The 25,604-nt window shown below is 34.1% G+C and overlaps 1 protein-coding gene across 4 annotated transcripts in view; it reads right to left on the bottom strand.

Moving 5' to 3' along the window:
• The window catches only part of SEC24B (SEC24 homolog B, COPII coat complex component), an 80,690-nt gene that overhangs the window by 12,759 nt on the left and 42,327 nt on the right, over positions 1 to 25,604 (bottom strand). For 2 of the 4 annotated variants that reach the window (XM_081050257.1, XM_081050259.1), the window contains 10 exons: positions 24,794 to 24,874; positions 21,635 to 21,858; positions 12,356 to 12,537; positions 9,318 to 9,420; positions 7,239 to 7,365; positions 6,414 to 6,523; positions 4,580 to 4,692; positions 1,833 to 1,951; positions 1,436 to 1,491; positions 993 to 1,199 (listed from right to left, as the gene is read on the bottom strand). In XM_081050257.1, the coding sequence (XP_080906383.1) occupies positions 993 to 1,199; positions 1,436 to 1,491; positions 1,833 to 1,951; positions 4,580 to 4,692; positions 6,414 to 6,523; positions 7,239 to 7,365; positions 9,318 to 9,420; positions 12,356 to 12,537; positions 21,635 to 21,858; positions 24,794 to 24,874 (1,322 nt within the window). Of the gene's footprint in view, positions 1 to 992; positions 1,200 to 1,435; positions 1,492 to 1,832; positions 1,952 to 4,579; positions 4,693 to 6,413; positions 6,524 to 7,238; positions 7,366 to 9,317; positions 9,421 to 12,355; positions 12,541 to 21,634; positions 21,859 to 24,793; positions 24,875 to 25,604 lie in introns of all 4 variants that reach the window. The other 2 variants (XM_081050258.1, XM_081050256.1) reach the window with 1 other exon arrangement.

Raw genomic sequence — 25,604 nt, 5'->3', positions numbered from 1 at the left:
GTAAAATACATTAATAACTTAAAGTTTACACGCTTTGACCCAATAATTTTACTTCTAATTTGTATAACTAAATGTATCCAAAAGAAAAACTGAATATATGGCTAAATATTTATGATACTATTAAAACTATTTAATTCGTACTCATAATTACTTATAATGACATTTTCTCATACATAAGTTGAAGCCAGACAAAATTTATGTCTGGAACAAAAATGATTATTCCAGTTAATTTATTATGTGAAATAGGGATTAAAATTATGCTGATAAAATCTTCATGTAATATTCTGCCTCTTAGTCTTTTGTTTTTAACAGTTAAAATACTGGAAACAACTTTTCAATAGTTAGGAGGTAATTAATTAAATCGAGTACTTCCACATTTACTAAAATATATTTCTTAAGATAATTTTTAGGGGGCCTCAGAAAATGCTCCCAGTGTACTCTCCAATGAAAACAGTCAGTTAAAAAATATAGTTTATATGTGTGATGCTCAACTATGCCTATTTGTGTGTTTGTTCAACTAAATGCTGTTATCTTGATAGTGAGATTATTAAGGATTTATTTCCACTTTCCAAGTTTCATACAATGATTTGTACTACCTTTTAATTAAAAAGTTGATTAGTATGAGCATTTTAAATTAAATACCTCAGATTTAGTAAGTGTTATAACCTGTGCAACAAAAAAGAGCATTGGAGTCAGAAAAGGTAGTCACATCGTTACCATTAAATACTTATTTAACCTTTGGCAGGATAGTTAAATCTGTTTCCTCATCTGTAAAATGAAAGGGTTGGAGTAAATGATTCCTAAATTTCTATGACTTGCAAACAAAGTAATAAAAAGAACACACTGCAACACAAAAACCAAATAATTTGAGTTTAACTTTCTTATTAGTTTTTTTTAAGTTAATGAAGTAGAAAAGTGGTATGAATAAAAAATTACACAATCTCCAGAGGCAGAAAACACCATCCTGAATATGACAGAGAAACATAAAGTACCTTTGTGCTCGATCTCTGATTAGGATCTTCTCGGGAATGCAGAAGTCCTGCACCCAAGGAAGGTAACTGTGTCTGAAATACAGACACACGGCCACCTGTTGGAGACATTAATTTAAAGGCAGCCTGAAGCGCAGGACCAAGGGCACTGTGAGTTTCTCTTGTATTGATGAACATATTTGGTAACGCATTCAACAAGTCTTTTATAAGCTGGGAAAACAAAGATTAAAAAGTTGAATTACTGAGAAGGCAAGGCAATATTCTTCTCTAAATTATCAGAGTGTAACATGTGCCTCTACATTTGGGGGACTGTAAACTGAGGAGTCAATAGATACGCTACCTATATTGTCTATTGAAATGTTAATGTACCAAGTAAACGTTAAATATTTTAGTAAACAGTTGAAATAACAGAAATATTTTAACTTTAAGAAAAAAATCAATCTCACCTCTTTACTTTCATATAGATTCACAAGTAAGCTATCCGGTGTAGGTAGAAAAACATCTATAGGGAAAACATATTTAATCAACAGATAAATCAAGTCAGAAGAATATAATATAAAAAATCTTAGTTTTTATCAGGCCATACATGTAACGGGTACTATAATACTGCTTTAATATATATTCTCTGTATGTATTATATACGTGTGTGTACTTTATAAGTACACATACACAGGTGCAAAGAAACTTAAAATCAAGTATTTCCCAGGAAACAATTATTTTTAAACAAATATCAAAGTGCACCAAATTATCCTTCCAGCATTATGAGAAAATGTATTGTCAAATAAAATTGGGTTAATTCCAAAATCTGTAGTTTGAAAGACTTTTATTTTATTCACTGCTTACCATCTATATCAGATACAATCAACATTTGAGGCTGTGATAATCCTTCTTGTAAATTGTAGAAATGAATAGTGCTATCAAAGGTCACGAATCCTATTCTTGTTCGTGAATCTCCAGGAAGCCTAAAGATAAAAATGAGAATTTTAAATTTAAAGTGCTCAGTAATATTTGATGGAAAAATAAAAATAAAATAGTAAACTAAGTCTAAGAACAATTACATAAGCCTTTTTATAGAGGACAGAAAAGTCATCTCTATCTAAACCAATATCAGAGAACACGAAGGATGAAACTTCCATCTTCAGATGAAACCACTGCCACGTTTGGTTTATACTTTAGAAAACTGAACTTTATTCAAATAATCAACCAAAATTAAAAAGGTCATGATTAAAAAAAAACAGACTTCTTGCTAACTGTCCTTTGAAACATACTCTTTTAAGTGAATAATTTCTCATATTTTCAGTTCCAATATTACAAAAAATAGTATATCTTGTTTAAACATTTTAAGGGCAGAATGATGAATGGGTACTTTCCTATAAAAGACTGAATGCAATGTAAATCAGATTTTAATGTATAAAGTTTTAAATAAAAAGTATATTGAAGAAGATCAAGACATTTTATCATTTATCTTTTAAATTTTTTTCTGTTTGACAACAGTATGGTGGTTACTAGAGGGAAAAGGTGGTGGGGGGAAGGTAGAAGAGGGTAAAAGGGAGTCAAATATATGGTGACAGAAGGAGATTTCACTTTGGGTGGTGAACACACAACATAATATATAGATGATGTATTATAGAATTATACACTCGAAACCTATATAATCCTATTAACCAATGCCACCCCAATAAATGTAATAAAATTTTTAAAAAATTTTTTTGCTAGAATTCAGTATTCAAAAGTCAATGCTACAGCATTACCTTTTCATTGACATCAAGCTTTTCCTTATGAATAAGATGAATGCTGCATCTTATAGAAGTGTATTTTTAAGAACCATCAACTATGTTAACTTCTGGTATATAATTTATTGTTTTAGTAATGACTTTAAGATATTTTTGATTATTACAGAATGCCAAAATAGTGTGCATCAAAGCAAGAAGAATTATTACCATTATGCATGATCAAATCAGGCTACTCAGATATAGTCTACAAGCTAAGTCTAAAATTATTCCATAGAACAAAATGAAACATGTGGCTGTTTAGATATCACTACTGTCAATATATATATTTCTACAGACTAAACTTCTTTGAGATTTCTAAGGTCATTGAATACTGGGATCATTTATTACCCATTAAAATGCAAACGACTTACCTACCTTACCCCAAACACAAAATACACAGAATTGAGCTGGAACTGTTCCAGCATCAAATTCCACTTTCTCAAAGTTATTTCCATAGCCCTTTCCAAAGACATGTTACTATACTGTTGCTACCCTATTACCTCTACTTTACTTTACTTTCCTAAGGCTTCTATTTTCCACTCTAATCAAATCTATCCATCCATCTAAAAAGGTTCGTTTTTATTATAAAAAAAATAAAACTATTTTCCATTCCCAATTTTATCCTTTTTGTTTTGGGAAGTCTATTTCATTCACAAATAGTCACTCATCTTTGTTGGACTGACTCCTATTTCTAGCGCTCTGTCCTCATATTTTTCCAGTAAACTAATACTTCAGTCTTAAAAACTGTTTCTTTGCAATAGGGTCTTCTATTGCCACTCACTGCTAAAGCTGTATCTGAAGTAAGCACCTGTAACTAAAAATAGGGTAAATGCCACAATCAAGGAAAAAAATATGAAAACTCTAAGTTACTAACAGAAACTAAAAGCAAATCATTTAATATCTCTGGATTTTTTTTTTTTAATCTCAAAGGTCTCACTGTTACCGATTTTATTCACAGTGACATGTAGACTATGGTGATGGGAACTAGTACTCAACAGAGCAGGGGCAGGGACTCTTAAACTCAAATGGAACATGGGAGAGAACCTTCTGGAATCACCATGAGTACTTCTGACAAAGTATTCATATATAACCATCCCACACCTTTGCACATGTCAAAAACCACTGCAGTAGTGAACCACTCTTACTAACAGTCTTATCTCCTGTGGATATTGGGAATAAAAATGAACTGTACAAAGAATTTTGTTTTCCAGAGATTTGGAAGGTTCGTTTTTAAAGCTAGTTGAGGGTCTCTTCGTGACTATTATTGGTAGACACATAGGCAGATTAGAGTGAGGTATAAGCAACCTATCCAGTATTGTTTCCACTTTCACAATACAGCTCATTACTAATGTGACAAAATGAACAGCTCAGTTTATGGCTTCCTGGTAGGTATTCATCACAAAATCAATTCCTTCCTTCCTTTTACTTGGCTCATTCTCTCATTAGCACATTTAAAACTACTTTATGAAAACCAACTTGCTCAGACATAAATTATAACTAGATTTCTCTCTTTGAGATTCTTGACAGCCTGGCAACTCAAGTTCTTTGGGCCCAGTACTGAGATCTGCTAAGTCAGAGGGATAGCTATATGATATCCATATTCCTTACTAAGTGTTAAAACTCTCATGATTTTATGATTCAGACACTGTGTCATAAATCATAATAATCCAAGTAGCAGTACCCTTATTTAGGTGGACAGGAAGTACTCTTAATGATAAACGAAATCAAACTTAATAAAAACCAGCCCCGTAAACTGCTAATAAACACTTTACATTTACACACACACACAAACACATTATGAGTAAAAACAATTCTTACTTATCCAGATTTTCTGACAGTGACTGACACAAAATTGTCAAATATCCAGCTTCCACTGCATTATGAGACACATCTAAAACAAATAAGTAAACTGCGGGTTGAGGAGGACGAAGCTGAAAGAAATAAAAATAATGTAGTTTATTTAGTAGGTACAATTTATTCTTTTTATATCACCATACTACTGGATGTTATACTACGTATATTATACAAAAAAAATACACATATAGGATTGATGCTCTGTAAGTTTTATGTGCTAAGGAAAATGACATTCCTTTAACTTTTTTTCTTATAAAGCTGGTTATGGATTAAGTATGATGAGGCAGTCATTACACAGTAATGATTAAATAGATGGGCTAAATGTTTTCCTGACAGAGTATTGGCTATCTTTCAAAGAAAAATTAAACTTATTTATTATTTAATACCAACCACTATATCCCCTTCATTAATCCTAAAAACACTTTTTTTAAATTTACATTTTAAACCCTCACCACCATTAACTATGGAGTCACCAGGTGGTGGCTGAACCCCAGTGTTAAGTGCCAAGTGGAAAAAAAGTCCTTGCGACGGTAGTCTCAGTATGTTTAGTCCTTATCTACTAAAGATATGTACTGCAGAATGAATGGGCTAAGTAATATGATGCTGGGATTAGCATTTAATAAACTTCTCAGTGGGTGAGGGCATGAGGGAGTGGAGTGGACTGGGGATACTGTAGACGAAACATATAGAGCAAAATGTTGATAATTGTTGAAGCTTAGTGATGGGTAAACGTTGGCTCATTATACTATTTTCTCTACTTTGAAGTATGCTTGAAAACTACTGTTATAGAAAGTTAAAATACAAGGATATACAGTCTTTTAAAAAAAAAAAAGTCAACCAGGGATCATATAGGCCACACAGCAAAAATTAATTAAAGATGACTTTTTGCTACATCACTCCGATTAGATAAGATTTTTAAGAAGCCAGAACAGAGTTGGGAACATAATAAGTTGTAAACAAGGTAAGAAGTTGAGAGTAATAGTAACCAAGAAAAGGTTTACTATAGTTAATATGGAAACAGACAAGAAAATAATAGTTAAGTGGGCAGATGCTGTATTTGACACAAAAGACCATAAAAATTATAAAAATAAAGAAATGGGCCATGCATTAGAAATTTAATGCACAGTAGCTGTCCATGTTGACTTTTTCCCACCAGCAATAATTTATATAGTTGCAGACAACAAAGATTAGAAATAAGGATACAAAGGAATTCTAAGTTATTATAAACATATTTAAAATGAGCAGATATGATAAAGAAGATGAGCAGAACTTAGGCCAGTAATTCATTTTTATAAGTAGAAAATAGAATGAAATCTTAAAGTCAGTATAATTAAAGAATAGGTAGAATTTGACGATGAACTGAGAAGACAAAAATTAAAGTGAAATCAATATCCACTGATCTTGATTATCTGTACTGAGTGAACCAGTATGATTATCTCTAAGCGCAGTTTTTGGCAAAAACATGAGCTTTTCTGTTGGATGGTCCTAAATATTAAATGGCAAAAGAATATTTATATTTATTCCATGCAAGTAATATAATCAGAATGGCAACAAATTATAGATATTAGTGCTCATCATAAACCATTACAACGTTTGTTAGTGATATACATGCATTTTTCTAGGAGATCAAGTAACTCTTACAAAGAGTTTTCTATTTGTTAAGTATAAACTTTCAGCATTATTTTTAAAAATTCATTCTATGGACAATTTCAAAATTTGGACAAGAATTCGCTTAACAGAAAATTACAAATGACTAATACAATTGATCCCATGACTAATTTTAACACCGAATAGTTACCATGTAATCTGAAGAAGCAATGAACTCCACTGTTGAATTCTGAACTTCTGGTCGTTTATGAGGTTCTCCGTAAGATCGGGTAAGGGGGTTATACATAAATTCTTCAGGAACTAGATAAGAATTAGGAATCCAGTACAAATTTAGTAACACAATTTGTAACTAAACACACATATATATGCCTAGAAACAAAAACCTCTATCACCAATATTTATGACGTTTATAATACTTCTGTGAACATCTATTAATACAAACTAACTTCTTAAGCCCTCTCTAAAAAATATATTAGAAGAATTAAAACTTTTCTGAAATGAGTTGAAGAAACCAGAACACAGGTAACCTTGCTTTTTGGGTTTGTGTTTTATTTATTACATCTTATGACATGGGGAAAAAAAATCCGACAGAAACACAAACTTGGTAACGATTATACTAAGAAGTCCTAAGAAATGACTAACGGGAACAACAGACACATGTGCATGCATGTGTCCACAGATACTGGCAAAGGTTTACACTGAGGTGAATGAACCAAATGTACAAACAGAAGACAATCTTAACTTGTCAGGGTCACGTGTAATTAGTCTGCATGACCTCACCCATGTGACCATCATTGCTTGTTTTATGAATACTTTTCACTTTGCCCTGTCACTTTTCCTCATTATCAATCATCCTCTTTTTGCCTAACCAAAAAACAAGTGTCCCTAGCCTATATTCTCTCCATTAAAAGTGATATGAAAGATTTTAAAGCAAAGAGAAGGACCAGATAATGAAAAAAATGTCACAATGTAAAAATATTATTAAACACACTTATTTTAAGAATCTAAAACTCACCATCATTGACTCTATAGCACAAATTGCATTTCCATCTACGTTGATCAATGAAGGATACAAAAGGGTTGATGTATGTTCGACAAGATCGGCACCTCACAATGGTATTTGATGTTATCACTGGTAATTGCTAGGAAGTAAAATATAGATGCTGTAGCAGAAAAAGCATTCCAGAAAAAAAATGGAACACACTGCTGTGCTCATATTCAAAACAAAACTATAAATGTGTTTTGAAACTGAAGCATTTAATGAAATCCAGTGATGTGCTGAGCAACACAAACAGCTATCAAATTTTCTCCCTCTTTTGTCATAAACTTCATATACATAAAATAACACCAAAAAACAGTCAAACCAAATGTAATAAAAGTTATTGGCTGACAAAAAAGCCTAGTTGGCCAAGAAAATAATATATCCCAGAACTCATCAGCTAGATTCAGTAATAGTGGGAAAGACACACATGCCACATAAAGACACCTCTGTCTTTGCTGCCTGATAGCACCTGGTGTGGACTCTCAGGCACGGCTCATTAGACAATCACACAATCCTGACAGGAACCACGGCCACAAGAAACCAACCCCAAAGTGCCTTTAAAAAAATACATCTCTTTATGCTTAGTCTGGGAAAGGAACTTGATATTCAATGTAAGACATTCAGAAAATACGAAAAAAGATTTCAAAATCACATATTATTCCAGTTCCTTGAATTAACTCTTGATAACATTTTAGTGTATTTCCTTCTGGGTTTTTTGGGTCTGTCTATACATAAATATTTATATCTTTGTACTAATTTTTTTTACATATTCATTTTTTATTATACAAGTAACTCCGTATCATTTGTGAAAAAAATTAGGAAATACAGTTTACTAAAATAAGAAAATTAAAAAACGCCTCAGAATTCTATATCCCAGAGGAAGCCATTGTTGCCAATTGAGTGTGTACACTTCCAGAAGGTATCACACATGGCTTCTGTGTTTAGATTAAAATTCTCACTTACATACATGGGAAATTAACTATCTTGGTTTACAGATAAAAGTTGTAACAGTATTACAGGTTATCAAATAGTATTTACTGAATGAATGAATGAATTCAAGATCCTTACTGCATATTACAATTATTTTATTTTCTATTCATTTTGCTCCTTTATATACATCTTAGTAGGAAAGTAAACTCCACGAGGAAGCTTACTGACCTTTGTATCCTCAGCATCTATCATGAAGGGTACTCAATCAGTATTTTTGGATGAATGAGAGCAAAAAAACAACAAAAAAAACAACTTAGTAGCAATAAGAAAGATAGGAAATCACAGGAGTAAAAAGGTTTGAGGGAGAGACGCAGCTTATAAAGTATAAATACAATGTATCGGGATACATTTTATTTCTGAAGTTTAGAAATTTTAGTTTAAATATAACATATTTGCATAAAATGTCAGAACTATGTGAAAAAGTCCAGCAAGCTAGATATTAAACTAAATAGACTGTGGAAACTCAAACAAGTAATGTTTAAATTCAATAGACTTTATTATTATGAAGGTTATTTGTTTAATATAGGAACAATCATACAGTTTTCTTCCCTAACTGGACATTGTTATTGGTACTTCCTCTATGTTTAACAAAGGATTTGTAAAGTTTATTAACCCTGTATGGCTTTTCCAACTTCCAAAACTCCTAATCTTTCAAAATCCAGCTCAGACTTCACCACTCGTAGAAAATTTTTGGTAGGTACCAAGAGGAATTTGCTGCCCAAACTATACTCACTACCTACATACCTTATAGTGTTTGATTAGTTACATGTGTTAATTATCCTGCACTGTAATTGTTCGTACATCTTTGTCCCCTGTTAGGTAAGAATTTCTTAGGGGCAAGGTCAATAACTTAATTATCTGTATATTTACCAGTGCTAGGTTTAGGCACTGTCACAAAGCAGGTGCTCAGAAAATGTTTGCTGAATTGAATCTGACAGAAATAATGATTTCTAACTTCAAATAAAAGAACATAAAAAGAATTCTAAGAAAATATACAATCTAAACACCTTGCACATAAGCACACATCAGTACCCACAAATATTTTAAAATATTTTACTTTACCGTTAGGTCTCTGAAGGGATGTAACAGCAATCCTAAAGGAAGCTTAGCTTTGTTCAATAAAACCTGTGACTGTGGAATATTTGTCAAAGTACACCGAAATGAGCTGCAAAAAATATAGACAACACAGACTACATTAGCTATCAGAAAAAATATCCTGTAGTTGTGGTTGATAATTACAAGAACATTTAAAGGCATTAGTGAAAACCATTTGGGTATGTTCTGTAACTATAACTAGGAAGATCCTGATTAAACAGGCATGTGTGTATATATACACATATATATGTATATATACATACATATCTCCAAAAAAATGGATACACATTTTAAGAAAGGAAGAACTGTATTAAAATTGTAATACTCAATATATACCAATAACAAAAGATGAATACAAGTCATGTGTATATATTTTTTTGGTACCCACAGTATATGTACACACACACACACACACAGACACACACAAAACACATGTTGAAAGACCTAAATTACGGACTCAGCACTTTCATGGTGAAGAACAATGACTCCATTATGATCAGCATGTACGGCATAAATAGGAGGGAATAGAAAACTTGAATGAAGAAAAGGCATACCTCTGCATCTTTAGAAATGTTGTTCCTGCCCCTTTTTCACCTGATGAACTCCTGAGACTCATCAAAGTTATCGCTTCTTCTGAAACCACCCTCAACCCTGATCACAAGTCAGAAGGAATGACTTTTTCTTTTGTGCTCTGAGATCTGTTTATGCTTCTATGGTATCAATTAGTCTGATTTGCTTTAGTTGGTCGTGTACCTTGTCTGTCTTTTCTACTTGAGATCAGAGATTATTTTGTCCTTATGTCACCGTCCTTATGTCACACTATTCCTCTCAAAGAGTAAGTGCTTATAACTTACTAAGTTCTAAGTTAAGGTCAGTAGACACAGAATCAAGAAAGTAGCAACCAAAGAGGTAAGAAGGAGAAGTATGGGAAACCAGGAAAGGAATTTTAAGAAGAGTGGTTGAAAGCATGTACAGATAACCAGTTATGTCCTGATCCAGGCTGGTGGTGTTCCTTGAACACACCAGGCTGGTTCTTGCTCTGGGACCTCCACTGTTGCTCTCACTTCATTCAGATCTTTACTCAAATGTTAACTCCTTCGGAAAACATGTCCTTACTCCTCAATTAAAAACAGTCACCCTCCACCCTTACTATTCCTTACTTCATAGTAATACTCTGATATTACCTTATATATTCAGTGGTTTGGCCTCTCAGAGTATGTCTTCCCTAATAGGACATAAGCTGCATGAGATTGAGAGCTTTGTCCTATTTACTGCTTCATTCCCAGCACCAGAAACAGTGCCTGACACTCAAAGCATTCAGTCAATATTTTTTGAATGGCTATCTTAATAGCAGGCATAATTATTATTCCTGTTTTACAGTTAACAATACCAAGAATTTGAGAGGTTACATAATTGGCACAAAAATCTCATAGCTACTTATCAGTGAAATCATAGTAAGAGCCTAGGTATGTCCACCTCGAAAGCCTGTAGTCCTAATTATTCTGCTTTGCTATTTTGAAACAAGTGGTACTTTCACAGACAATAGTTTAGTGGTTACCAGAGGGTAAGGAGAGCGGGAGGTGGTAGATGAAGGTAAAAGGGATCAAATATATGGTGATGGAAAGAGAACTAACTCTGGGTGGTGAACACACAATGGGATTTATAGATGATGTATTACAGAATTATACACCTGAAGCCTATGTAAGTATACTAACAATTGTCACCCCAATAAACTAGTTAATAAAAAAAGAGAGATACTTTCACAGAAAACACAAATGTAGAAATGCACACACCATTCCCTACCTATGGACTCTCTAACACATATACATATATATACTACATTCACCTACTTAGGGAACGTCTAATTCATAGGACAAGGCTATAAATGCATATGTTTAGCGACCTGACAGCTGCTTACACACCCAAGACAGGCAGTTGTTCTCAATCTGGAATCAATGATTCTGTATTTTTATAGAAACCATCTTGGCACTGCCTTAGGCACTGATGGGGGGTTCGTGGTTAGGGTTAGGGTTAGGGGCAGAGGAAGGGGAACTCTCGGAGCAACTCCATTTTCTGTTTTCTGTATTGGAAACTAAGATTTGGGCTGAAAAAAAGAGAAGCTTGCAGTTTATTAAAAAGCTAGAAATCTGTTGCCTTAAAAAAGGAAAATACTGGTTCTAAAGAAAAGTACCAACTCTTAATGCAAGGAAGAAGATATGTTGTTTTGTGAATCAGAGTTTAGTTTGTAAAGAGAGACCAGGAGCACGAGGATGCCTTATGGGTGCAGAGGGTTATCCTATTAGGGGACAGAAGTACTGCAAGCAGGAAGAACAGAGAACTTTGGGTCTTGGAGGCCAAAAGTTCTGTGAGGTTAAGTAACAGAGCTCATCCTCCCAAAGGATACTCCAGGGTTTGGTGGCCACCAGATGGAGGCTGCGGGCTAAACTTCCCCATAAAGTGAGGAAATACTCAATAAAGGAAATCCAAATCTAAATTCAGCTGGATAAATCAGCCAGTAAGTAACAGTCTTCACATTCTATTACTAAGTGGAAAAAGAAAATTCACAGATAAACTATCTAAACCTGTTCTTCAGATCACATAACTTTGTATCCTTTTCAAGCAAAGAAAAAGGGCATACACTTTTAAAGATGCCACCTTATTTAAAAGACACCAGCAATTATTACTGATGGAAAGTGAGGGGGGAAATTTTAAGAAAAGAAAAACAGTTAGATTTGGGTTCCTGAAACCCTTCACTCAAATATAAAAAAAATGTCCCTAGCATTAGTTAATGGGAATGTGATGGGATGGAGACACAGGTGGGACAGGAACAGACAACTTACATTGAATTTTACATCCAGAACTTCTATACAAACTAAAATAGAAGTGTCCACATTAACAAAACTTCCAATCAAGGAATTAATATATTACTTTTACTTTTTTTGAGAGATATACAGTGCTTCCGACAAAGTATATTACTTACTAAAGATTGTAAAATAAATACTTACTCAGGGCTACAGTTTAATTTTTTGAGGTCTAAATTCAAATTAGGTACAGGAGCCCAAACAGGAGTCATGGGTAGAATATTCCTCTCCTGAGTGAGGTTTACAGGTCTTAGGCTTTCTGGTTGGGCAGAACTCTGAAGACTCAGTCCTCCGAAACTGGAGGACAGCTGGTTCATACCAGGATACTGCTGAGAGAGCAATTCAAAACAAAACAAAACAATATAACAAACATGAATAAAACTTATTACACTATATACAGGATTTTAACATATAGAAAAAGAAGGTAAGAAAATTTAAATCTGGCTTGGTAATAGAACAACTTAACAGGGCAGTTCAATTTAGAGCATTCTTATAAAAAAAGACCCTCAAAGAAAAACTACTGAATAAATTAAAATCTTATTAGCATGGTTAAAGCTCACAACAAAATTTTAGCAACAATGCTTTTCAACATCAAGAATTTGGTTTCTCTGAATACAGCTCATAGTGGAAAGGCTGGATAAAATGCTTATGTTTAAGTTTTTTCAACTGTCAATTTTCAGAATGAGTTGATATCATAGAAATGTACAATGATGGTCAATGAATTTTGCCATGCTCACTTTTCTTTCCTTTGTTGTATTTTTAGTATTATGAATTCACGGCTTTTTATTAACTTCAAGTGATTTAACGAATTATTCATTTTCATGCTCAAACTACCCAGTCTTTGGCCAGTGAGAGCGCCTTCAAGCTGGCCTCAGTGTCCTTTTGATATAGACCTATCAATCTTTGTTTGTTTCCTCGCTTTTTGGCATCACATTTTCTACTATTCCTCCTTCAGACTTCAAATTAGTCATATACCAAACAGGAAACTTGGTTCCTTTTAAATAGAGATGGTATCTAGAGACTAATCTGAGCAATAAAAGTGTTCACTGCTAGTGTGTTATTTATTACTTCCAATTTTACAACAGGTAGAGATACAAAACATACATTTTTAAATAGAGAGGAAAAAATAAGTTCACAGTGGCATTTCCTATTCAAATTTAAAATGTTGGAGTTTTAATTCATCTTTTTTCATTTTACACCTGTATCTCTTCTCTTTTGCTGAAAATCTTGATTCTTAATGGTAACATTAACATTACTTGTAACAGCATTACTTGTTTTACCCTATAACATATTAAAATACATTTCAATATAACATGTTATTATAAATGTAAGGTTATTAAATTAAATGCAAGATTTCTTTGCAGTTTTTTTGTACTTAGATTATATCCCACTGAGAACATACAAATACTGGGTTTTAAGAAAAACTAAAGTAATGCTTTTCTTTGTATCAGACTGTATCAACTTGATAAACATGTTCATTTGTTTTTGTTTGCTTTTCATTTTAAGGATCGCTTTTTATCTTTTTTGACTTAATGTTTTTTTAAACAAATATAATATTTATGTAATCCTAATGCCAAAACTTTACAGTAAGGTATATTCAAAGATACCTTGTTTCACTCTTGATCTCTACACCTGTATCTATTTTTATTAGTTTTAATTCTCCATTGTTTGTTTACAAATATAAACTAATGTTTACACTGCTCTAAACCTGACCCTTTTATTAATCCCAAAAAAGTGGGGCAATAATTTTATGTCTGTATACAGATTTTCTACATCCATTTTTACAGTTACCAAGCACTCCATATATGACTGTACTGCAGAATTCCTGCTAATCAATGCAGAATCATAAATTCAGGAAAGCCACTATTTTACAACCCATATTGAAATAAATGATTCAGGTAATGGTCACCTGGAACAGATGATAAACAGATATCAATAGATGATAAAGCCACTAGGTAAAAGTTTAATAAGGAACTTCACAATGAAGGGATCATGTGGTCAAGATATGAACCCATTAATCAATCCTCACACCACTAAAAGTGAGACAACCTGATATGAGTTAAGCAGAACCAAAATATATCCTACTTTGGTTTAAGTAAATAAGTAAATGAAGTAATAACCCTGAATATAATCAAATCATTAGATCTAATTTCCAATCCATAGAAAATGGAATAGAGAAACAAGTTAAATGACACCACAAGAAGCAATCAGCCAAATTCAGAATGTGGGACGTTCTATAGTAAAATACACCCAGTTTTCTCAAAAAAATCGATGGCATGAAAAAATGGACTGGAGGCTTGTGCTAAAATTAAAAAGAAAAATTAAGAGATATAAGTAAATACAATTATCTTGTTTGGATCCTGATTTGAACAAATCAACTGTTAAAAAAAAAAGTTCTGAAACAATGGGGCAAATCTCACTGTAGACTAGACTTTAAATGACATTTAGAAATTCTTGTTGATTTTGTTGGATATGACAGTGTGGTTACGCAAGAAATGCTCTTTTTCCATCCTAACTCCTCTGCCCAAGATTAGCTTTTAAATCTTCAGCAAAAAAGGGTGTATGTGTGGGGTGAGGTAGGTAAAATAAATAGCAAAATGTTGACAGTAATTGAAGCTCGTGAAGTTAAGGGGGAAAAAAAACCCAACTAGATAATAAAAAGGATTCTGAATTTTCAGTAGAGCTGTAAAGGATAAGAGAAAAATAACTGCATGGCTCAATAATAGTATATGATAGAACCCAAAACAGACCAAACTTTATAAGAATTTAAGATATAAAATAAAGGTGGAATATTTATTCAATAAGAAAAGACAGATTTAATAAATTGTAGAGAAGTTAGAGCTAACTATTTCCAGTGGAAAAATGAGATTTATCATTTATATTATGTACCAAAATAAAAACCTTAAATGCATGAAAGATGCAAATTTGAAATCACAAAAGAACTAAAAAAATATATAGCTGGAATATTTTCCTAATGTTAAGGTTAAAAAGATCTTTTAGGGGCTGGCCTGGTGGCTCAGGTAGTTGGAGCGCTGGGCTCCTAACGCCGAGGTTGCAGGTTCGATTCCCACATGGGCCAGTGAGCTGTGCCCTCTACAGCTAAGACTGTGAACGACAGCTCTTTTGGAGCTGGGCTGCCGGTGAGCAGCCAGAGGTAGGTGTGAGTGGCGAGCAGCCAGCATGAGCTGCCATGGGCTGCTTTGTGCTGCCATGAGAGGCCAGGGGCCAGCTGCCGGTGAGAGTTGCTGGGAGTGGCCAACCGACAACTGGCAATTGACTACCTCAGAGGGGGAGGGGGGTAGAGGGGGGAGCGCAAGTCTCAAAATACAAGCATGGGCCAGGGAGCTGTGTCCTACACAACTAGACTGAGAAACAATGGCTTGAACCGGAGTGGGGAGGGAGGTGGAAGAAAGAGGGGGGAAAAAAAAAGATCATTTAAAGAATACAAAGGTAAAGACAAATTATCACTATATAAAATTTAAGTATTTCTCCAATGCCAATGCCAAAAAAATACCATTAAAATTAAGAACAAATGTAAAGCTGGGGGGGGGGGGGAATTGCAATATATATGAGACAAAAGGTTAATATACTCATTACAGATAGCTTGTACAAACCAGAAGAACTGAACAGAGTGGTGAAAGAATCTAAACAGGGATGGACTTTGGTAAAGAAACAAATGACTAATTCTTGGCATACTCAGAAATGGGCAGTCATATACACTTTTAGTGGAAATTATAAATTGGTACACTATTTCTGCATATCTGACCACCTAATACTGATCAACGACTGTTCAACATCACCATCAGGCAATTGAACTTAACATGGCCAACTCGATTCCCATTCCCAGATGATTCCTCTGTCTTCACCATTTAAATAAGTACACTACCCTTTACCCAGTTACTCTGCCAAAAACCTAAGAGTTATCCTTGATGCCTTCCTTTCTTTCACCTACCACATCTGATCCAACAAATCAAATAATATCCCTTATCCATCCACTTTTCACTGCCTCCTCTAATACTACCTTAGAACAAAGTACTAGGTTGGTGCAGACGTAATTGCAGTTTCGTACAATGAATTTTAAATCATTATAACTAGGCTCAAACACAACTTTATGAATCAAAATAGGAACCATTACAATCAACACATTTTTCCCAACAAGAATTAAGTTTATTTATTCCTGTAGCATAAAACTCCGTGCTTCAGAATTCGATGAACTCTTGGAAAGCATTCTCTGCATCTTGCTAGTTGTGGAAGCGTTTTCCCCGCAAAAAGTTGTCAAGATGCTTGAAGAAGTGGTAGTCGGTTGGCGAGAGAGGTCAGGTGAGTATGTGCATGAGGCAAAACTTCGCAGCTTAATTCGTTCAACTTTTGAAGCATTGGTTGTGCGATATGCGTTCAGGCGTTGTCGGTCGAGCATTGTCGTGGAGAAGAATTGGGACCTTTTTGTTGACCAATGCCAACTGCAGGTGTTGCAGTTTTCGGTGCAACTCATCGATTTGTTGAGCATACTTCTCAGATGTAATGGCTTCACAGGGATTCAGAAAGCTGTGGTGGATCAGACTGGCAGCAGACCACCAAACAGTGACCATGACCCTTTTCTGGTGCAAGTTTGGTTTTGGGAAGTGCTTTGAAGCTTCTACCCTGTAGATTTTATATGACAACTGGTGAGCTGGTCTTCACCAGTTGTCATATAAAATCCACTTTTCGTCACATGTCACAATCCAATCGAGAAACAGTTTGTTGTTGTTGTGTAGAATAAGATAAGACAACACTTCAAAATGATTTTGTTTTGATCTGAGGTCAGCTCATGAGGCACTCAATTATTGAGCTTTGTCACCTTTCCAATTTGCTTCAAATGCCGAACGACCGTAGAATGGTCGACGTTGAGTTCTTTGGCAACTTCTCGTGTAGTTTTAAGAGGATCAGCTTCGATGATTGCTCTCAATTGGTTGTTGTCAACTTCTGATGGCCGGCCACTACACTCATCTTCAAGGCTCTTGTCTCCTTTGCAAAACTTCTTGAATCACCACTGCACTGTACATTTGTTAGCAGTTTCTGAGCCAAATGTGTTGTTGATGTTGTGAGTTGTTTTATGACCCATTTTGAACTCGAATATGAAAATAGTTTGAATTCGCTTTTTGCCTAACATCCTTTCCATAGTCTAAAATAAATATAAAATAAACAACAAGTAATGTCATTAGCAGAAAAACATAAAGCGAGAAATGCGCATCAAAATGATGTATAATATAACAACATTTAAGAATGTATTCCAATATCAAACGGCAAATTTCAACAATGCAAAAACCACAATTACTTCTGCACCAACCTAATACAATCATCTACCTCCAGGATTACAGCAAAGCTTCCATTTATTTCCCTGTTTCCATTTTTGTCTTTTCAGATACTTTCTATCCCTAATCCATTCTTCACACAGCAGCCCCCAAAATGATTCTCTAAATATGTAACCAGATATCATTCCTTTACATAAAATCCTCAGTGTCTCCCCTCTCTGCCCCTGGGGTAAAACCCAAGCTTCTGACTACGTTCCCTAGTTCTCTGATCTCATTTCTATTACTCTTCTCATTGCTGATGAGTTCCAGCCACACTGGGCCTCTATTCCTGTAACACGTCAAAATTGCTTCTGCCTTAAGTCTTTGCAGGTATGTTTCCTTAGCCTGAAATGCTCTATCCCCACATTTTTCCATGACTGGCTTTTCTTGTCATTTAAATGTTAATTCAAACGTAACTTCTACTTTCCTATTTTCCTATTGCATTATCTCCAATCCGAGCAATTTCTTCTACATGCCTACTTTACAGCACTCGTAACTATTTGAAATACCTCATGAATTCGTTGATTTACTTTTTATTGTTCCATCAATCCTGCTCCCTCAAGTTTCTTGAGAGCAGGAATTTTGTTTCGTTTCCTCTTGTATCCTCAGTGCCTAGAATAGTGCTGCCACATGGTAGGAATGGAGTAAGTTTTTCTACAATGAATAGGTAAAGAGAAATTCTAGTCTTGTAAAATTAGCTGTTTTGATTCAGTAATTCCACCTAAAGAAACTGCATCTAAAGAATAAAACACATGCATAGAGGAGTGTGTGTGTGCGTTGATTTTGATACTCAGTTTTGCCCAACAATGGTTGTTTATAAAACATTATGCAACTATCAGATGAAGGATATGTAATAATATAAAAGGTTGCCTCTTATGCTATTAAAGAAATAAAAAATTTCTAAAACAATATCTACATTTATCAACTTCTTTTATTTGTTTAAACAAGTCATTTGGATGACAAGCATCTTTATTAGCTTTCACCCTACCCCTGGAATGCACAGCATGAAACTTGAAAGGATAGACTCCTAGTGTTGCTGTTTACATCTTAATGGTTGGAATACTGGTTATTTATTTTCCTCTTTTTGCTTACCTGCATTTTTGCTCCAAAAGATGCATTAGAGCTGATGGTCTAGCTAAGTCTTATTTTCAGGGAAACATAGTAGTAAACAGGTAAGAATTTAAATGTACGTCCTAGCTTTAATCATTATTGTTTTAATCATTATAGCTTTAATCATTATTGCTCACTGATCCTAAAGCAGTAGTGTCCAAAAGACTATTTTAAATTAGGATTAGACAAAAATAAATGGCTGCTGTGTAATCTTGCTTAGAGAGATACATATATCAAATCTGCCTTTGATTTTCTTCTGCACAAGTCCCTACCAGCTAAAGAAAGGAAAAAAGTGTTTAATTCTGAACTGCAAGGACTTTCGTATTCTCAGAACTAAGCCTGGTCTTGGAGAGATGATTTCCTTATCTGAGTCTCCATTTCTTTACTTAAATGATGAAAGGAAGGTGATTGTACAAAAAGTCAAAATTCCAAGCGATGACAAAGGTGAGAAATAACTGGAACTCTCACACACTGCTAATGTGATGTACAAATTGGAATGTCTTCTTTGGAAAACTGTTAGGCATTAACTGCTAAGGTTGAACATATGGAGACCCCATGACCCAGTGTTTCCACTTCTAGATATATACATATTTATTTAAAAGACATGAACAGAAATATTCACAACAGTACTACTCGTAATAGCCCCCAACTGGAAATTTACCCTAATGAACATCAACAATAAAACAAAGTGGTATATTCACATAAAGGAGAACTTTATAACAATGAAACAAATGAACTACAAGCATACAATAAGCATAATGTTGAGCAAGAGTCTAGACAACAGCACATATAGTATCATTCCACTTATATAAAGTTTAAAAACAGGTAAAACTAATCTGTGGGATCAGAAATCAACTGTCAGTTGTCAACTTGTTTGGAGGGTTAGTGACTAGAAAAGACACCAGAGTCTTCTGGTTGTTGGTTAATGGAGTGTGTTCAATTTGTAGAAATGTATCAAGCTGTATGCTGTTAATTTATATACTTTTACATAATATGGATTATATTTCAATAAAAGGTTTTAAAAAATGAGAGTTGGGAGTAGATGATCTTTAGCAGTCTACTTCTAAAGCTTTGGTTTTATGATGCTCATTTCAACTGTGGTTAATAACTAAAGTTTTTTTTCAGTCTGTTTCTGTCCCCTTTAACCAAACTCCTCTAATCTAAAGCTAGAGTATAAAATGGATTGTGATAACAGAAGAATAGAATGAGGCTATATTAAAAATCTAGTATATTAAATATTAACTTTTACTTTTATTCCAAAGACAATCTCTTAACCTCTCCTATGTCAAGGGTCAGCAAACTTTTTCTGTAGAGGGTCAGACAGTAAACACTTTCAAAGTTTTAAGAGCCACATGGTCTCTTTTGCAACTACTCAACTCTACCCTTGCAATGCCAAAGTTGCCATAGATAATACGTACATAAAAGAATGCATATGGCTGTGTGCCAATAAAAGTTTTTTGTGTGTTTTGGGTTTTTTTTGTTTTTTTTTTTACCAAAAACGGGAGCAGGCCATAGTTGGCCCAAAGGACTTTTTCCTGATGTCATTATAAAAAGCCACTTACTATTTCAAAATAATTTTTTTCCTTGCCCAACACTTCCTCCAAGAACCAGATTCTTTCTTTGAACTTGGTTTTCTTCTCATAAAAATAAATGAAATGTTATGATCCCAAACAGTAATTTGCCTAAAGCACATGAGTCAGATAAGAATAACTAAAAAAGTGCTTAATCTGGCCCAATAAAGCTATAAAGAAAAATCTAACAAAATGGAAGGCAGGGAAGTTTGTACTAACCAACTTTATTTCTGTAGTGGCTCGCCCAGTTTTCTTCTTCCTTCATAGCCTTAATTCTAAGATTAAACTCCAGAAACAAATGGTATTTCTATTTCCCTCTAATATTTATTCTTAGTTTACCATAAGATGAAATTTCTATAAGGTTAGTCTACTAAGAGCTGTTTTTTAAAATAAGTATTTATTTAAAAATACCTGTTACATTTGTACCTTCTGTTCTGTATTATTAAATTGAGATGGCAGTTGAGACGTGACTCCAAACAAGGTCACGTCAGAATGGGTCATAACAGTAGTTAATGAACATAATCATTAACAAGCATTTATGTATGTGGAGGCTTTCACCAGCTCAGTTACAGGTCATGGAGGTTTCTTCAAGTTAAAAGTGGGAAGCAAAATCCCAAACCACATTTATACCTTTTATTTTTTTTTTTTTGAGGAGAAAACAAGCTTAGTTATACAGAATTTGAAAAAAACACACGTCTAGTTTAATTTCCTGGTTAATAAAATTAATACCAGTGCATTGCAGAGACTGAAAATAAAAGTAAAACATAGAAAAGAAAAATCACAGCTAATATCTTGATTCAAATATAACCTCTTTAAAAATTTGATATTTTTATCTTTTTTTCCCCTTCTTTTGTCTCCCACCCCCAACTCCGGTTCAAGCCATTTTCAGTTTAGTTGTGTAGGACACAGCTCCCTGGTCCATCCTGGTACTATGAGCCTTGCGCTACCCCCCGGGCTGAGGCAGTCGGTCGCCAGTCATAGGCCACTCACAACAGTGGCCATTCATGCAGCCACTGGCCGCTCGTGGTGGCACACAGTAGCCCACAGCAGCACACAATAGTCCTCGGCAGCTCACACCAACCTCTGATTGCCCAGATCAGGGAGAGCTGTTGTTCACAATCTTAGCTAGAGGGCATAGCTCACTGGCCGAAGGTGGTAATCGAACCAGCAACCTCGGCATTAGGAACACAGCACTCCAACCACCTGAGCCACAGGGCCAGGCCCTGTATTTCTTTTTATCTTTTTCTATGTATGCACACACAAAAAAACACTGGAATCAAATTCTACATATGTTTGATCTAGACTTACCTATATTTGTACCTATGATCCATTTGAATCACCAGGGATTGTTAGAATTGATTAAGTTTCACAATTTTTAGAAATGTAATGTCTCTCTATAACTATATACATACTTGAGCATACGGCTGGAATCCAGAATACACTGGGCTACTGGGCTGTACTCCAGAACTCAGTGGTGCTGCAGCATTCTGGTAACCAGGCTGAAGAGTAGGATAACCATACCCAAATGGTTTAGCCATTTTTGAAGACTGGGGGACAGCAGGCACTGGAGCTGGAGCGGGGTCAGATTCAGGAGCGGGATCAGGAGCAGGGCTGCTTGCTGATGAAGAAAGCATATCTAACAAAGGGAAAAACATGGTTAACACCTGAAAACCTGACTCTATAAAGACTTGACTCCTGGAACTCCTTTGGTGTTCCCATTTTTTTTTCCAACTTTTTATTATGAGAAGCTCTGAACATACATAAAAGTAGAAAGAACGGAATAATAAACCCCACACACCCATCACTCGGCTTTAATCATCAATATTTTGCTAATCTTGTTTTATGTTTCCACCCCATCTTTATTTCATAGTGAAGTATTTACAAGACAACCTTATATTTTGTATCACTTCACCGACAAATACTTCATTAGGTCTGTATTTTTAATAGATAAGTGTTTTATATTTATACCGTATGTCATATATATGATATAAATATATATATAAATATGATATAAATGTAAAAACCTTATCTATATATAATAAATATAAAAACCGTGTATCTGTTTATCTATTTACTGGGGGTGCCAAAAAATGCATACACATGATTTGTATTCCTCTTTTGTTATCAGTATATATTGAATATTACAATTTTAATTACAATTTAATACAATTTTAATACAAAGTTTTTTTCCTTTCTTAAAATGTGTATACATTTTTTGGCACTCTGTATGTACCTGTGTGTGTGTGTGTGTGTATGTATGTGTGTATATAAATAAATACAGTTGTTTTCCCTTTTACTCTTTAAACAGGAATGGGGCTTACAAGCAGGAAATGAAGCAAAGCAATGAAAAGGGTGTCAACTACTCTTTAACGTGCCTTTTATCTGACCCTGCTGTTTATAAAAAAAAGTCCATGGAAAGAGTGGCATATTTCTATAGTCCTCTAGAAGTCTGCATTATTTGCAGAGGCAAAAAAGTGAAAGTACGAAGGACAGTATCTAGAATAGTGTCCAGCTCCTAAAACAATGTCTGGTGTGTAACAGATGCTAATTAAAATTTAATGAATGAATGTTCTTCCTTTATTTAAATTTAAAATAAAAACTAAAATTTGATTAAAACTGAAAAAAAAACTTTAATCATATACAAGAATAACAAGAAGAAACCCTAAAAATTACTCTACTATATGTAACCATTATTAACATTTTGGTATACCGACTTAGTTTTTTTCTTCAAGTCAAAGCTATTATATAGATGTCTTTATAGATTTGTTAAAAAATACTTATGTTTTTCATATAAAAATTATAGTCCTCACCAGCAATCAGACTGAAAAAATTTGTTCTCAAAAACATCCGACTTTAAAAAATTTATTTTTTAAAAGTTTCTTGAGGGATCACATCTTTCTACTGACTCTATTGGCTCTAATTTTGAACATACATTCCTAGACATTCTGCTATTATATTGAGTTAATTAAGCAAGGCGTGGCTTTCTGGTAACCTCCCAGACTTAAAAGGACAAGAGCTTCAGTGCAGTGTCGTATCCTTAGATAGTCTGCTCATCCCATCTCACGGTGACGGGGACTATAAATGGGAAGGTCTCTTACCATGACAATAGTCATCCGTGTAAGATTTTAAGAAAGAACTAGAGTCACAAACATAGAGGTCTAAAACTTTTCCCCTTCTTTAAGAAATGGACAATATTTCATACATTTCTACAGCCCTAAAATCTACCCTAGTGCCTGATATATAGTAAATTTCAATTCACTTAATCTTACTGTTACAGATGTTCACATCTGTTTATTGTTGGTGCAGTATAAATAACTAGAAAACTTGCTGTTTCACTCATGTACTGTCAAAGCACAGTTCATAAGATTAAAAATTGTTGATGAACGAAAACAGACAAGCAAACCAAGGTCTAATTCCAAGGCCATGATCTTTTAACTACACCACATTGGACGTGTCACTTCAGGTTAATTTGAAGTGCATGAAGTACTATATAGTTATAGCATTCATTTTTTAGTGAATGAAGTAATTCTTATCCCCTATTTTGATGACAGTGATTGCTCCTGGAATGGTCCACAACTTCTCTCTCTCTCTCTCTCACACACACACACACACACACACACACACACACACACACACACATCCCTAGGGAAAAATATCCTTAATCACACAAAACTAAGTAGTTTATTCAAGTATTCTGAAACATTAAAAGGGAATTCTATACTAAGCTGAGAAGATTAAAGTTTTTTACTGATTCATAGGATAATGACAGCAATTTAGTGTGTTAAGTACAGCACAATCCAACTTCCATCCTGGATTATTACCAAAGTGACAAGAAATAAAGAGAAGGGCAAAGTTACTTGTTCTGTTAGTCCTGAAGTTTGGAATCATTAAAAATAGAAAGAGAAAACGAGAAAGGTCAGGTGTGGTTGTCAGGTGACAGAAGTGCTAGGAATGATACGTAGGAGACAGGCGAATCAGGAAATCACAGTACAAGATATAATGAAATGATTATTAATTATAAAAGTTAAGTTTGTATTGGTTTTTTTTCAGTACTATCCACTATTCCTGTTTGTATGTAATGACCAAAGTTATTTGCAGATACGGTTAAAATTAATGCCTCCAAAAAACTACACCCAAGTTGGTTAGTCTATTTACCTGGTGGAGGCAGCCAGGAGCCATAGGGGGAGTAAAGAGTCAAAGAATATTTATATTCAGAGGCTAGTTGGAAGGAATTCAAGTACCTAAGCATGAGAACAGAAATATAAAATTTATTTAAGGAGTTATTAGCATAAAAGTTGAAAGGAAAAGAGAAAAATTATTCATTATTAAAAGTCTCTTAGAAGGAGGAAAAAGATAGAGCCTGATAACAAAAATAATAAAATTTCTTAGTCCTCCCACAAACAACATTCATAGTTATTCTATAACAATTAACACTTAAATTAAGGCTGAAAAATACCAGGAAAACGTCCCCTTTTTTCTTGTTAAAAATATAGCTTACTAATTATGTATATTATATGTTCGTGTTTAAAAGCAACTGATAGTACCGTTCAAATAAACACAAAACAAATTACCTGGGTAGCTGCCTCCTTCTAGGGCATCATAACTGTTGGGCATTGGAGAAGCACTGCTTGTGGTAGAAGAGCTGTCAACACCTAAAAGGAAAACCAAAGCATCTACTAAGTTTAAAATGATAACGTATCCCAGAGCAGCCTTAAGCAATTTTGAAAAAGTTTGCTGACTCTAGTAAAAGAGTAAAATGGCGGCTGTTTAAAGACATTTTAAAAATACATGTATAAATGTAAGAATAGGGGATAAAAATAGGGAGAATATGGAGCTGATGAGTGAAATAAAATTTAATCAAACACATGTGATGACATCTGAGAGAAGAGCAGATACCAAACTACTCAAAATAGTCAAGTACACAAATATAAATTTTAGACTGACAGAAGTATTAATACAGTTACACTTTAAAAACTGCACCTATCAAATTGCAAGCTATTAAATATAATTTATCAGTATTAGGACATTGTAAGATAAATTAAATTGTAATGACTTTTGTAACAGTACAGCTGTGTAAGTTCCTTATAAAAGAGAAGTCTATGGCTTGGGATACACAACAATCAAAATGACAGAACTAAGTAGAGATGGTGGATGCAATACATTGTGAATGTATAAATGACACTGTATTGGAAACTTTTACATGATTAATTTTATATTATGTGAACTTCATGTAATATGCCAAGGTATTTCCATTGGGAAAGAATATTCTTTTCAACAAATGGTGTTGGGACAACTAGATATCCACAAGAAGAGTAAAGTTAGACCCCTTCCTTACACTTTACATTAAAATTAATTCAAAGTAGATCACAGACCTACATGTAA

Source organism: Rhinolophus hipposideros (genome assembly GCF_964194185.1).
Source record: "Rhinolophus hipposideros genome assembly, chromosome: 1".
NCBI lineage: Eukaryota > Metazoa > Chordata > Mammalia > Chiroptera > Rhinolophidae > Rhinolophus > Rhinolophus hipposideros.
Note: the sequence above shows the minus strand (reverse complement) of the source record. Positions and strands in the feature narration are given on the sequence as shown.